The 14,779-nt window shown below is 38.2% G+C and overlaps 1 protein-coding gene across 1 annotated transcript in view; it reads left to right on the top strand.

Moving 5' to 3' along the window:
* The window catches only part of ADAMTS20 (ADAM metallopeptidase with thrombospondin type 1 motif 20), a 469,041-nt gene that overhangs the window by 316,461 nt on the left and 137,801 nt on the right, over positions 1-14,779 (top strand). Inside the window, exons 25-28 of the mRNA XM_077265126.1 lie at positions 4,707-4,871; positions 4,959-5,255; positions 9,667-9,828; positions 10,983-11,159. Of these exons, the coding sequence (XP_077121241.1) occupies positions 4,707-4,871; positions 4,959-5,255; positions 9,667-9,828; positions 10,983-11,159 (801 nt within the window). The remainder of the gene's footprint in view (positions 1-4,706; positions 4,872-4,958; positions 5,256-9,666; positions 9,829-10,982; positions 11,160-14,779) is intronic.

Below are 14,779 nucleotides of genomic sequence, written 5' to 3'. Positions count from 1 at the left end.
GGGATCGAGCAAGGTTCACAAATATCCCTCTGACTGCTACTCCTTGGTTAGACTTGTCCCTGGTGATATCACTTACACATCCCACGATTGAGGATACCCTTGCCTTTTAGAAACAGAAAAGGATAATGCCAGCTCACCGTTGAAGTTTATAGAAGTCCAGCGTGCATGGAACCACGAGCCGACCACACATGTGTTTATTTGCAAAAAATAAAGAAGAAATGTTCCAGCTTCTGGTAAAATTTTCAGAGTAATCTTTATTCCATCAAAAAACAATTTAAAAAATGGTGGACTGGGACAGGAACAGGAGCAAGCGACGCGTTTTGAAAATGGTTGTTCTATATCAAGCAAACAATTGTCCAAAATGTCTTGGAATGTCAATGAATTAAAGAGGACATATCACCTCGAAACATACTAGGGTATACCACAGTAAGCAGACTGTATGTATTTATTGTAGGGATTCAATCTCTCAGGTACGCATTAGGTAGTGTACACACAGGCAATGCAGTTTGGTCCAAACGTGCAGTTTTATTGCTTTCATAAAACTCCAAGGGACTCAAAATCAAAAACAGCCTCTTCTAGGCATAACGTTATCACAGCAAATAGTTCACTTAGTAGTTCAAATCGGATATTGGGATATTGGCGGGCTCAAAAGAAATTGCACAATAAATTGTATGGTCCATTTTCTTCTGTTACCCTTATGAAGATAAAAAATTTGGGGCTAAAAGAAAATTTTTGTGGGAAAAATGTGATTTTTTAATTTTATTTTTATGGCTCAACTTTATAACCTTCTGTTAAGCACCTGGGGGTTTAAGGTGCTCACCACTAATCTAGATAAGTTATTTGAGGGGTCTAGTTTTCAAAATGGGATTATTTGTGGGGGGTTTCCACTAGTTAAGGAACATAAAAGGCTCTCCAAACTCAACATAGCGTCCGCTAATTATTCCAGCAAATTTTGCATTCAAGAAGTCAAATGGCGCTCCTTTCCTTCCAAGCCCTACCAATATCCTAAACAGTAGTTTTCCCCCACATATGGGGTATCAGCATGCTCAGGGGAAATTGCACAACAAATGTGGTCCATTTTTTTCTTTTACCCTTGTAAAAATAAAAAAATTGGGGTCTAAACTAAAACTTTTGTAAAAAAAATAGATAAATGTTCATTTTTCCTTCCATAATGCTTCAGTTCCTGAGAAGCACTTGAAGGATTTCTAAACTTCTTGAATATGAATTTTGAGCACCTCGAGGGGTGTAGTTTTTAGAATGATGTAACTTTTTTGGTATTTTCTGTCATATAAACCTCTCAAAGTCATTTCAAATGTGATGTGGTCTCTAAAGAAATGGTTTTGTAAATTTTGTTGTAAAAATGAGAAATCTATGGTCAACTTGTAACTCTTATCACTTCCTAACAAAAAAAAATTGTTTCAAAAATTGTTCAGATGTAAAGTAGACATGTGGGAAATGTTATTTATTAGCTATTTTGTGTGACATAGCCCTCAGATGTAAGGGCATAAAAATTAAAAGTTTGAAAATTGATACATTTCCAACAAATTTCAAATTTTTTCACAAATAAACGCAAGTCATATTGCAGAAATTTTACAACTGTCATGAATTACAATAGGTCATGAAAAAAAATCTCAGAATCACTGGGATCCAGAGTTATTCTCGTAACCCTTGTCAGAATTGTAAATTTTGGCCTGGCCATGAAGGTGATAACAGGCTTGGGGGTGAAGGGGTTAAGGGTGTTTGACAATGGACAAAGACTATACTAAAATAGCTTCTTTACAAGCTGACTTCATAATTATTCTTACTTTGTGGCTGCTATATTTTATTGGGATAAACAAACCTATTACAAGTGATAAGCGGCATTGCATCCTAGTATAAGATACTGACTGTTCTGTTGCTAATGAGCAATCAGCACTAGAAGAGTAGAAGGCTTTCCTAATAGAATCTCTCTACCAGTCCAGCACTGAGCACTCAACAAATCAGTGTTTGTATCTTACACTGGGTAGCTTATCTCTACTTATCTCTAATTGTAAGTAGTGTTCAGGGCATATAGTATTAATTCAGTCACAGTCCCTGCCAGGGTACATTGACTGTATGCTGTACGACTGCTAAATGCTCAATTCTCATCAGATTAACAAACAGCTTGCTAATTTGTTGAGGGTTCAGTGCTGGAGTAGTAGGTGGATTCCCTGTACCATTCTAGCGCTAAGCGCTTGTCAGTCTCCTGCACTAGAATGTAGAGCCATTTAGCCCTTATAATAGGTGCCAGCTATCCCTACCAGTAAAATGTTAGTACAGTCACATTGCTGGCCAGGGAGCAATTGACCGACTGTTGTGCTGCTGATGAGCACTTTCCTCAGTAAATATCTTTTCTCAGAGCGCACAGCAGTAGCCCAGCAGGCAGTATAATCACTCTGGCTGACTGTGTGTGTTGTATGTGCTGAGCACTGATGAGTTACTGATCGAGATAAGTATAAAGGTTAAGCAGTGTTGCCTACTAAGACAGGAGACTGACAAATCCGCTGTTGATGAATAGTAGAGGCTGGGGCAGACCCTGTAAGTGAAGGGCCCCTGTGTAGGATTTGTTTCTGGGTCCTCCCATCCGTAAGACCCCACCTATGCAAACACAATAATATTTACATGCATATTCACATTAGACACACACATGTTTACACTTTATGCATGCATATACAAAGTACTAAAATGCAATCAAGCAAATATAAAATATGCACGTACACATAACACATACAGTGGGTGAAATAAGTATTGAACACATCACCGATTATCTAAGTAAATATGTTTCTAAAGCTGCTATTCCTATGAAATTCTCACCAGATATTGGTAGCAAACCATCCAATCCACACAGGCAAAGATATCAAACCATAGATGTCCCACGGAACCTCCAGTATTTAAAGAGTGTTTGTGTGGAAGAATGGGCTAAAATCACACCTGAGCAATGCATGCAACTATTTTCTCCATACAGGAGGCATCTTCAGCTGTCATCACCAACAAAGGCTTTTGTATGAAGTGTTAAATACATTTCAGTAAGCATGTTGTCATGATCTGTTCCAGGGTTTAATCCTGTCTGCCCTTTTTCTGGGTGGATCATGGCAAGGGTAGCTTTGCTCTGCCTCATTCTGGGTTCAGGTTTGCTATTTAGCTCCCATGCATCCTGCTGGCATTGTCAGCTATAGTTCTGCCTTCGGCGTGTGAACCTGACTCTGGTAGCTCTTGATTTTTCCTGCTGTGATCCTTGACTTGCCCCGTGTCTGTTGACTCCCTCTGTCTTCCCTTTTCCCAGCATTTCCCTGTTTGTATGTTTGATTCTCTTGTTCTTTACTTGGCTCGTATTCGGACTTCTGCCTTCTGACTTTGTCTTATCCGCTTCTGACCGCTGCTGAACCTCCTGGCTTCTTCCTGACCACGTTTACTGCTTATCCCTTTTGGTACTTCTGCCTCTGATTGTATTTAGACTTGGCTTGTCTGAAAACTCTCTTGCCACTTGGTGGCGCCTGTGCTGCTGCTCTGTGGTGCTTCTCTGTGTACGCAGTCTCACTTCCATCTCAAGCTTCCATCTCTGGTGGAGGTTGCGTTATACTGCACTGCAGCAGCATGACACATGTTCAATACTTTTTCCCTGTCATTTCTCATTATTACATATAACTTAATTTATGGACATTTATGGTTTGATTTCTTTGCCTCTGTGTATAGGATGGGTTGTTACCGACATCTGGTGAGAAATTCAAGTCAATAGCAGCTTTAAAAATATATTTGCTTAGAAAATTGGTGACAAGCTCAATACTTATTTCACCTGCTGGTTATATACACAATTACATTTTTGTTATGCATTTGTTCAGATGACCAGACATTTTCTGTGTTCATTGATTCAAATTTGTAATAGATATAAGTTATGAACAAAACTGGTTTTGATGAATCGGGCCAAAATATTCAAGACGAAAAGCTGGTGTAAATACAGTTAGAAATCTGCCACATTGACAGCCACTATCTAATTTCTACAGTAAATGGTGTAAACTCAGACTAGTCAGTCCCCAAAAAAACATTCCAAATTTATCATGGTTACTCATGCTGTTTGATAAGCTTGATGCATTTTTTGATTGTTTGCAGTAAGTTTGTACCTCCACTAGTTAGCTTACTTTGCACCAGAAATTTGCTCCAAAATGTAGTTTCTTAAGCAAAATTTGTTTTGTCTGAATACAGTATTATGGGAACCACATAATTCTTCCATACAGTATTATAGGCTCCACATAGTGCTCCGTACAGTATTATGGCACCACATAGTGCTCCATATGGTATTATGGGCCCCATATATTGCTCCACACTTTATAATGGGCCCCATATATTGCTCCATACTTTATAATGGGGGTGAGTGGCGCTGACACCAGCTCCCCCACACTTTATGGGCCCCATAGTGTGCCGGTGTCCCCGATGGTGAGTGTGCCCTCTGTTTGTCCAGTGCCCTGGCACTAGCCCGGGTGTGCCAGGTGTTGATACTGGCCCTGCATTTAACTTATACTTTTCTTTTTTGATTATTTTTCAATAATTGTACAGTAAATACTTTAAATGTGTTAAGCGATTTCCAATTACTTATAATGTAATTAAAAAATGAAAGATAACATCACACTTGTATTTTTTTTAGACAACATACAGTTCATTTGATTCTGATTAAACATTTTGGAAAATTTCAGTGTTCTGCTTCGTGTGGAAGAGGCAATCGTGCTCGCTATGTGAGCTGCAGAGATGTGCTTGGAGGGGTGGCTGATGAGACCTTTTGTACCTACTTACCCCGACCACCTGAAGTTACCAGCTGTTTTACATCCTGTGGAGAATGGAAGTCGGGAGATTGGTCTCCTGTAAGCAAAAAATCATAATATATTTATTCTTCTCTTGAATTTTATTTGCATTTTCCAGTAACATTTGTCTTATTTTTGTGTATCCAGTGTCCAGTGTCTTGTGGAAAAGGAACAGTTATTAGACAAGTTGTGTGTACTAGTTACCATGGAAGAATTGATGATGAAAACTGTGATCCAGATAACAAACCTATAAAAGAGCAGGAATGCAAGCTGGTCCCATGCCAAACATCCAGACAGCATCCTAACAATCATGACAATCCAATGAGATTTCCACATGCCGAGAGCCCACATAGATTTAGAGAATATGATACAAACAGCAAAGACAACCAGCGCAACAAGCTTGCTAGCCACGGAAACCAGTGGAGGACTGGACCATGGGGCGCAGTAAGAAATACTTTCCCTTGTAAAACAAAACCATAGCAATCTTTAGTTATTGAACATACTGAAGGTCATTTTTATTTGCTTTCTGTAATTCCTTTCCATCAAAATAACTTTTTTAAAGTTTTTTTTTAACTAAAATCACTTTATATTTATAGAAATCTGTAGGTTTTATGTTGCTTTTGAAAGAATAGAGGCTGAAATTTAGGTGTAATGAATTCCAAAGGAAGGTAGATTGGAAGTTTTTCAGATGAGAATGTGATGAGCAACATGTTAAAAGTTTAAGGGTATGTGCACACTTTGCGGATTTTTCCGAGCGGATTCTGAAAAAATTTCCGCTGCAATTCCGGAACTCCCTGCCTTGGGAAAAACACATGCGGAATTGGGTGGTTTTCCCGCTAAACACTAGCGTTTTGCAAGCGTAATTAGCTTGCAGAATGCTAGCGTTTTCTATGCGATCTGTAGCATCGCTTGGAAAACTGATTGACAGGTTGGTCACACTTGTCAAACATAGTGTTTCACAAGTGTGACCAACTTTTTACTATTGATGCTGCCTATGCAGCATCAATAGTAAAAAGATCTAATGTTAAAAATAATAAAAAAAATAAAAAATCGTGATATTCTCACTTTCCGGCGTCCCCTGCAGCCTTTCCCGCTCCTCGCGATGCTCCGGTCCCAGTAATGCTTTGCGGCATGACCCCAGATGACGTAGCGTTCTCGCGAGACCGCACGTCATCACAGGTCGTTCTCGCAATGCATTATTGGGAACGGAAGCATCGCGACGAGCGGGAGCGCTGCGAGGGACGCCAGAAGGTGAGAATATCATGATTTATTATTTTAATTCTTTTTTTTACAATTATATGGTTCCCAGGGCCTGGCGGAGAGTCTCCTGTCCTCCACCCTGGGCACCAACTGCACGTGATCCGCTTACTTCCCACATAGTGGGCATAGCCCCATGCGGAAAGTAATCGGATCAATGCATTCCTATGTGTGCGGAATCCCCGCGATTCTGCACAAAGAATGAACATGCTGCGTTTTTTCCGGAATGCGATTCCTCCGCTGATAAAACGCAGCATGTGCACAAAAAATGCGGATTGCATTCTAGTAAATAGGATGCTTAATGTATGCATTTTTTTTTCGCGGTTTTATCGCATTTTTATAGTGAAAAAAACACAAAAATTCCTGAATGTGTGCACATAGCCTTACTGCGGATTTTGTGCAGATTTCACATGCGTTTTTACACCCGTGGATTCCAATTATGGAACAGGTGTAAAAGCTGCAGAATCCGCACAAAGAATTGACATGCTGCGGAAAATAAACCGCAGCGTTTTCCGCTGGGATTTTTCCACAGCATGTGCACTGCGGATTTTGTTTTCCATAGGTTTACATGGTACTGTACACTGCATGGAAAACTGCTGCGGATCCGCAGCCAAATCTGCAATGTGTTCACATACCCTAAAAAGTACTTTCTTGGTGAATAGTAGCCAGTTACGTAACTAGAGAAGTGTGAGGAAAGATGGGTTGTTTGGACAGCGGTGTCGAGGGCAGTGGGCTTGTAAATCTAGTTAATGTATTGTGTGATGTATTGTGATAATTCTGGTGCCGGAGTGGATTGGGATAGTAGAAAAGATGTGAAATCTGTTTGTGCATGGTGAGTTTTAGTATATGAATGGTAAAGTAAGGGGAGACAGCTAATGAATGCTTAGACATAATTTTGTACAGCAAAGAACATCAAGGAACAAAGAGAGGTAGAGCCGCAATTTATCAGGATATTAACATCAAGTGATCATTAATGGCAGTGCTTTGAGAGACACCCTGAATTAATAAATGCAATTTATACTTAACGTCCTAAATAACTATTTGACCAGTCATACCTCTGATAACTAAGAATAAATGAATCATTCTCATAACAGAAAAGGGTCCATTTCATCTCTGCTTCTCAAAAGCCATATTTTTCCCCTAAATGATGCCATGAAGGCTTGTTATTTGTGGAATGAGTTGAATTTTTATTGCCACCATTTTGGGGCACACAAAATGTATTGAAAACATGTTCCCTTATTTTATTTTAGGGAACTGAAACAAACAGTGAATACACATTTTTTTGTAATTTGTTGGGTTTTATTTTATTTTTTTTATTATTTATTTTATCAAACAATGCACAGCTACAACTCAACCAAAAGCAGGATGAAGTGAAAATTACAATCATCAATATTCTAAAATTATAAAGAGAAATAAGTGGATAAATCTGTAATACATACTGTAAAACCTGAAAGATGTAGCACCTGACCGAGTAGGTGTGAGGCCAGGGCAATGTGTTCTTAATAATAATTAATTAAATTGCCCAATTAACTAAAAAGGTTGAGGTGTGAGAGAAGAGAATACACAGGGGAAAAAAAGAGAAAATTAGGGAGAAGAGAAAAAACTCAAACATGGAATTGTCTTGGGTTTTTATTTCTACAGCATTAACCGTGTGGTAGAAAAGATAATTTTAACATTAAAGTTAACTTTATTTTTTCGATCGGCATGAATATAGTGATACCAAATTAATATTGTTTACGTTTTAATTATTTTGCACAATAAGAACACTTTGAGGGAAACGTATCAACTTCTCTAAGCACAAACACTGTTGTGGCTTGGTTTGACAGTTTTCCGAAAAGTGGGCCTAGCAAAAGAGAATGTGACCTACATTATATACACCGGAAAACTGATGTACTTTATAGCTGAAGTCTGTCGTAGATCTAATTCACGGGCAGCCAACATCTAACAAATGTATTAAAATGCATGTGACTTTTAATTACTTTCTATTTTATATGATAGATATATATATATATATATATATATATATATATATATATATATATATATATATATATATATATATATATATATATATATATATATACAGTATATATATTAGAAAAATAGAAAAAACAGCACAGTTAAGAAGTGGGGTGCAGACGCCTCACAGGTACATACAAGTCCTAGTACAGCAGCACCCCAAATCCAAAGTTATAAAGTGCTTTTTAATAGCCCATGTGGCCACACTTTATAACTTTGGATTTGGTGTGCTGCCTCAACTTTTTTGGAAAAGTATATATATATATATTAGGAGATGGAGTGAGCAAAATACAGCAATACAACTTTTTTAAGGGTTAAATTACTTAATCATTTTATTGTTTTGGTTGTAAACAAGGAAAGCAATAGCAAATATGTCTATTGTACAAACTCTCATATGGCTGTATTGACGGAAAAATAAAAAAGTTATGGCTCTTGGCAAAAGCAAATAACAGAAAATGGCATGAAGGGGTTAAAGAAGCACCCTCACTAACATTTTTATTGTGTAAATGTGTGTGTATGTGTATGTAATGTAGTGTGAGTGTCTTCATATACTTACCTACCGCTGCTCTCTCCAGTGTCCAACACAGTTCTTTTGCTCTTCTCATTGATGTCACCGCAAATAAGACCTGCTGGCTCACTCTATGATCTATGTGTGAGCTGGAAGTCACTGTTACAATGTGTCATGTCGGACGCTGTTCATACTAGGGTGTTCGACAGGCAGCGGTAATTCCGCTTTTGTCCACTATGCGCTCAGTGGTGTCGGCTAGATTTTATCTAGCTGGTCCGGGGTTAATTTAGCTGGTGCTCGGATTGGAAGCTGGGTCACGCCCACTGCCTTTAAATTGTTCTTCTGAACATTGGGCGTCGCCGATTATAGCTTCTGTCTTGTGCTTGGTTATCTCGGTCTGGAGTGGTGGTCTAGGAAAAGGAGTATCGTATCTGGTGGTGTATATTTCCCTTTGTCATATATTCCTCCTTCCTATATTTGTATTTGTTTTGCCCTGTGCACTTATTGTGTATTCCTGAGTGACTGCGGCGTGGTGTATATTTTCCGTTATCCTTGTCTGTGCTAACTGTGGGTATTGGTTAGTGGTCTCTTCACTGGGAGGTGGGTGGTGGTTTCAGCCAGTGGTTGTAACAGGAGATAGGGTGAGGATGGAGGCCCAGACATGCACACCATCAGTGTAAACTCTGGTAGAAGGGTCAGTCAGGGTTTCCCAGAGTTGAGGGAAATTGCAGGGGCCCGGGTTATTAGCTCTTGCCTACCTAAGTTTCCCGTGACACCTAGGTTTCCCGTGACACAATGTAAAGCCTATGGCGCTTCGTTCTGACTCTCCAGAGTTACATTGTAAAAGTCACTACCAATTCACGCAGAGCGCAGTGTGACCTGGAGGAGTCTGCAGAGAGGTGACATCATTCAGAAGAACTCGCTCGCACTACATTCATGAGCACGCACATTTACACTATAAAAATGTTAGTGGGAGTACTTCTTTAATGCCGTTTAAATGTCTTTGTTTTTACCTCACATTTTACTGCCTTATAAAAATGTTTACTCATTTTTGTGTCACGTTTTAACTAGTGTTCAAGCACATGTGCAGGTGGTTTTGAACGTCGAGTTGTGGTATGTCAAGACAGAGAAGGAAGGATTACTAATTTTTGTGAAGGGACAACAAAACCTGCTGATTCAAGACAATGTGATTCTGGGCCATGTCCTCAATGGAATTACGGAAGCTGGGGTGAGGTATGAAATAAACTTAAGTTTTGCTTTTTTATTCACGTGAAATGCATGTAATAAAAGTAAATTTTCATTTTCCCTGTGTGATAAAACCCTTGGCAAAAATTATGGAATTACTCCAATAAAGGAAAGTTAACACAACTTTTTATTTACTTTGTAGGAAATACCCAAATAATAGATATGACATGAAATATTTATCTAATTATAATATTAATCTAATCTTACTGATTTATGAACATAGACCACATCAAAGACATGGTATTGATGTTTGTGCCAATAAATTGGCTGAGAGGAGCTCAGAAAAAAACAAATGTAAGAGTTACAAACTCCTGACAGATAAATTATCAGTTATCTAGCAATTTGAAGTTTGAAAAGGAGACTGGAAAATCCAATTGGTGCAAACCTTTTAATAAAATCCCATTAAAAAAAATATTTTAAACTTAAAATACATGCATTTAAAGGGAACCTGTCACCCCCAAAATCGAAGATGAGCTAAGCCCACCAGCATCACCGGACCGCGACGCCCATCGTAATGGGACCGCCCCGGTTGAGTATAATCTAACCTCTTTTTCTCATCTTTCAGGATACATCGGGAGCTTATCTACAGCCTTCCAGAATGCTGTAGATAAGCCCTGATGCTGGTGGGCTTAGCTCACCTTTGATTTTGGGGGTGACAGGTTCCCTTTAAGTAAAAAAAAAAAAAACAATGACGTCTATATCTTTTAAAGATGACCATGGATCTTGCCGCAGAGTGGGCGTTAAAGCTTTTTCTCAATACACATCTCAAAATTTATGGTTGAAGCTAAAAAATTGGTTTGTGGAAAGGCTCCAATCAGGAAAGTTGATCTGTCAACTGCTCGCCAAGAAAGCGGGAACAGCTTGATGTAGAGTATTGTTTATCATTAGTGAAAGCAGGAGCAACACAGCACTAAGGCTACATTCACACACTCAGTATTTGCTCAGTATTTTACATCAGTATTTGTAAGCCAAACTAAGGCAAGGAACAGTCACAGGAAAAGTATAATAAAAACTCGTCACAACTTCTGCATTTTTCTCTCACTACTGGTACTTTTACGATGAAGCTTGCCAAAGGGTTAAACTTTTTTTTTAAAGTTATTATGCCTTTCATTTGCATTTCAATTTCTGCCTTTAAATTACAGTGTACCCTGACATGTGGTGGCGGTATGAGAACAAGATTGGTGATATGCCAGATGACAAATGGACAAGTTTTGGATGATCAAAATTGTGAAATTGTCAATAAGCCACCAAATATAGCCCAGTGTAACACACACTTATGCCCTGCAGATGCTTCATGGCATCCAGGACCATGGAATTCGGTACGATAGCAATTTACATTTGGAATTTACATTCGTTATATGGAGCATTTCATGCACGGCTTTCCATAAGATAACTGTTGTACCTTATTATTTAAAGAAGGTTTATTTAATTTTGAATAATATATTGACATTTTGGGGCATTCCTTTGTGTAAAAATAGATGTATATACTGCTACACAGAGTTGTTTCACAAATTTTTAGCACTTGTAAATTTCATTGATTATTTAGTTTAATTTAAAAGACATGCAAATATTTAATACTTTAGATAGACAATTAAATACAGTGATATTTCTAATATATGACCTTCTAGTTTTAAAGACTTTTAGTTAAAATATAATTACACAATTCTCCACCTAAATGAGATTTTTTAAAAGCACTCCAGCTGAAATGGGCAATAACATGCAACCAAGCTGTGCGGTTATGTGACAGCAACTATTTTATCTATGAAGTTACTCAGGTCCGACCTCAGCTGGTCTTCAGGAATTCCAATAGACTTCTTCCTTTATGGGAAATTTAATAATGCAAATTACCTCTTCAGAGGAGAATTGCAAGGTGAATAAGCCTCCTTTCCTTCACATGCCAGAGACGGTATGTCACTCTCCACAAGGAGAAACCTTACCCCTTAGACCCCAGTCCAGAGCCTCTCACCTAGCCAAATCAGTTCTCATGCTTCGCACTGATGAGGGGGAATACCCCGAAACACCGTTTCTGAAAATTGACATTCTGATTTGGCTTTTGTCCTTAGTCACATTTCAAGGCTTATGAAATGGTCAATAATGACATGTAGGATTGCTGCTTCCAACAAGTGGTGCTATAGAGTCAAGTCCTTTTCCTCTCTGAAGAGGCAATTTGCATAATAGAATTGAAGGCAGCAATGGTACAAAGAGGCTGGGCAGGACATAAACAGAATGTGTTATATGAAAATGACCTATAGTTTAAATCAGGTTTAGGTTTATATGTTACATGTGCTTAAAGGGAATCCGCCACCAGATTCTTGCTACCCCATCTCAGAGCTGAATGATGTAGAGACTTTGATTCCTGAGATGTGTCACTTGCTGGGCTGCATTATGCAGTTTTCATAAAAAAAAATATATTATCTGCTGCAGATCTACCAGTTCTCTTAATGCTGAGCTCTGTATAGCCCTGCCCACACCGCTGATTGGCAGCTTACTGAGTACACTGTGGATAGGCAGAAAGGTGCCACTCATTGCTTTTGTTAGGTTATACAGAAGTCATGAATTTGGAGGACTACAATCCAGCAGATTTACTAGTCATCTAATCTGCTAATGAATGTGATTTTATCAAAAGTATTGCAAATTTTCCAGTAAGTGACACATCGCTGGAACCAGCGTCTCTATCCCTACACTAAGCTGGTGTCAGTTTATTTAGCAAAAAACTGGTGACAGGTACCCTTTAAAAGAAAAATGATTGTTTGTTTGTTTTTTATTTTTTTTTCCCATAGGTTTACATGGTACTGTAAACTTTGGGAAAACTGCTGCGGATCCGCAGCGTCAAATCCGCTGCGGATCCGCAGCAAAATCCGCAGCGTGTGCACATACCCTTAAACTGCGTGTCATTTTCTGATGACAAATTCGATTATGCATTTCTTTATATCTAGGGGGGAGATCATTATAAGGTCCATGGAAAACTACCGTAAATGAAAAACATATTGAAACATTATGAAAATGTATATTGATTATCTAAAAACAAAAATAAAAAGTATAAAAAAGATTTAACATTTAAAAAGTACTATAATTCTATATAAACTTATATACATATACATAAGTTATATATATATATGTGTATAAGTTTATATATAATTATAGTACTGTTATATTATGAACATAATAATATAAGTTTACAATTAGCTGCAGATTTGGTGCTACACTATGACAATTGCACAAGTTAGAGACAGAGTAGACCTTATTACATAACATCAATTCTAATATATATATATGTAAGACATGTGGCCAAGTTACTTTAGTGACATAGACAAGTCTCTGTGTGTCCCTAGCCTTAGATATTTTTTGTATATGTTGATGAAAAACAAAATATAAAGCTCAAACCTCTTTATCTTGATATAAGCTACCTGCTAAAACCAACTTACCTGGCTTTTTTATTTTTAACGGGAACCTGACAGGTCCCTTCACAGTCCCCAACTGCTACAATAGTAGTATGGGAGCAGATTTCTTATTTCTAGTAAGATGTTTTATGTGATTACTACCTCCACAATGTTTGCAGATTGTAGTTTTATTCCGCATATGCAAAAGAGGCAGGACTAGTCTCGGGGGGGCATCTCTTCTCTTGGTTTTGTCCTGCCTAAGATTTATTAATCAAGCCCCCTGTGATGACATACAATCCACATCTTGGTAGGACCATTATGCAGGCTGTCAATCAAACACAGATAGACATGATCAGAAAATCTGAGGCAGGGCTGTAACAGGGGAAGAGACTCCCCCTTCGGAACACTCACCGCTGCAGAAGAAAACATTGTTTTCAAACATTGCAGCATTAGTAATCACATAAAACACATTATTACCCTAGAATTAAGAACTCTATGCCCATGCAGCTATAGTAGCACTTAAGGACAGCTACCCACAGAAAGTATAGGTTAGCTTCAATAATCGTATACTAAACGTTTGTGTTTTTATTCAGGTTAAATGATTCTATAAAAGATCAGAAAGAACTAGACTCACCCAAAATAAAATCTTTGCCTATAGAAAAAATTAGTAATGCAAAATTATAGAAAAAAACATTTGACATATTTTGAATTCTCATTTGGCTTCAATATTGATTCAGGAAGAACAGTTGAATATGCTGGTGTACTTAAAGGAGTTGTCTCAAGTTCACAAATGGGTAAAATTGCAAAGTGATTGTATTGCAAGACTCGTTAAAGGGTCAATAGGATGACTGCTTCCAACAGGTGGCCCTAGAGAAGGCAATTTGCATATTAAAGTGCCTGGAAAGACATTTTACCAAATTTTACTAAAGATCCTTTCCTTTTTCAAGAACAAAGGTATTTTTGTTTTTATAGTGTAATGTTCATACCCTGCCGTCCGAGTCTAGTTAAATAATTAGGCTATGGACGTACTCCGCTTACAGGCTCAATGCTTTTACAGCATGCACGCGCCACTCTGAAGCTGGCAGGATCACTGGATCAGGACAGCTTCAGCCCCCTTGTACATCTCCCATTCTGCAAAGGCAATGATGCCTCTGCTGTCATCCTGAGAGAGTGCTGAATTTGGACTAGTGTCGCGACCATGATGCTGGTCTGAACTGTCAATCTTCATGGGTCACACCACCCCAGAAAAGCAGGAATCTGGGAGGAATGGAAGCAGTGCTCTCCTGAAGCTGCATTTTGAGACAACCCTTTCATCTTAACTTGGTTTAATCCAAAACAATTCACCTTCATATATTATACTTGTATTGGTGCTGCTAGGTGCTCATGTTGAACAAAGCTACATTATGGTGCTATAAACACTGATTATTTAATGACTATTTTATATTGTGTTTAATGGTATATAGTATTACAGATGACTATTTAATAATGCTTTACTCTCAACGCTATGCAAATTTTATTGAAAAACCTCTTAAATTGAACGTCCCATATACTATTATTTT

Source organism: Ranitomeya variabilis, chromosome 5 (genome assembly GCF_051348905.1).
Source record: "Ranitomeya variabilis isolate aRanVar5 chromosome 5, aRanVar5.hap1, whole genome shotgun sequence".
NCBI lineage: Eukaryota > Metazoa > Chordata > Amphibia > Anura > Dendrobatidae > Ranitomeya > Ranitomeya variabilis.
This window is presented reverse-complemented; position numbering and strand designations above follow the sequence as displayed.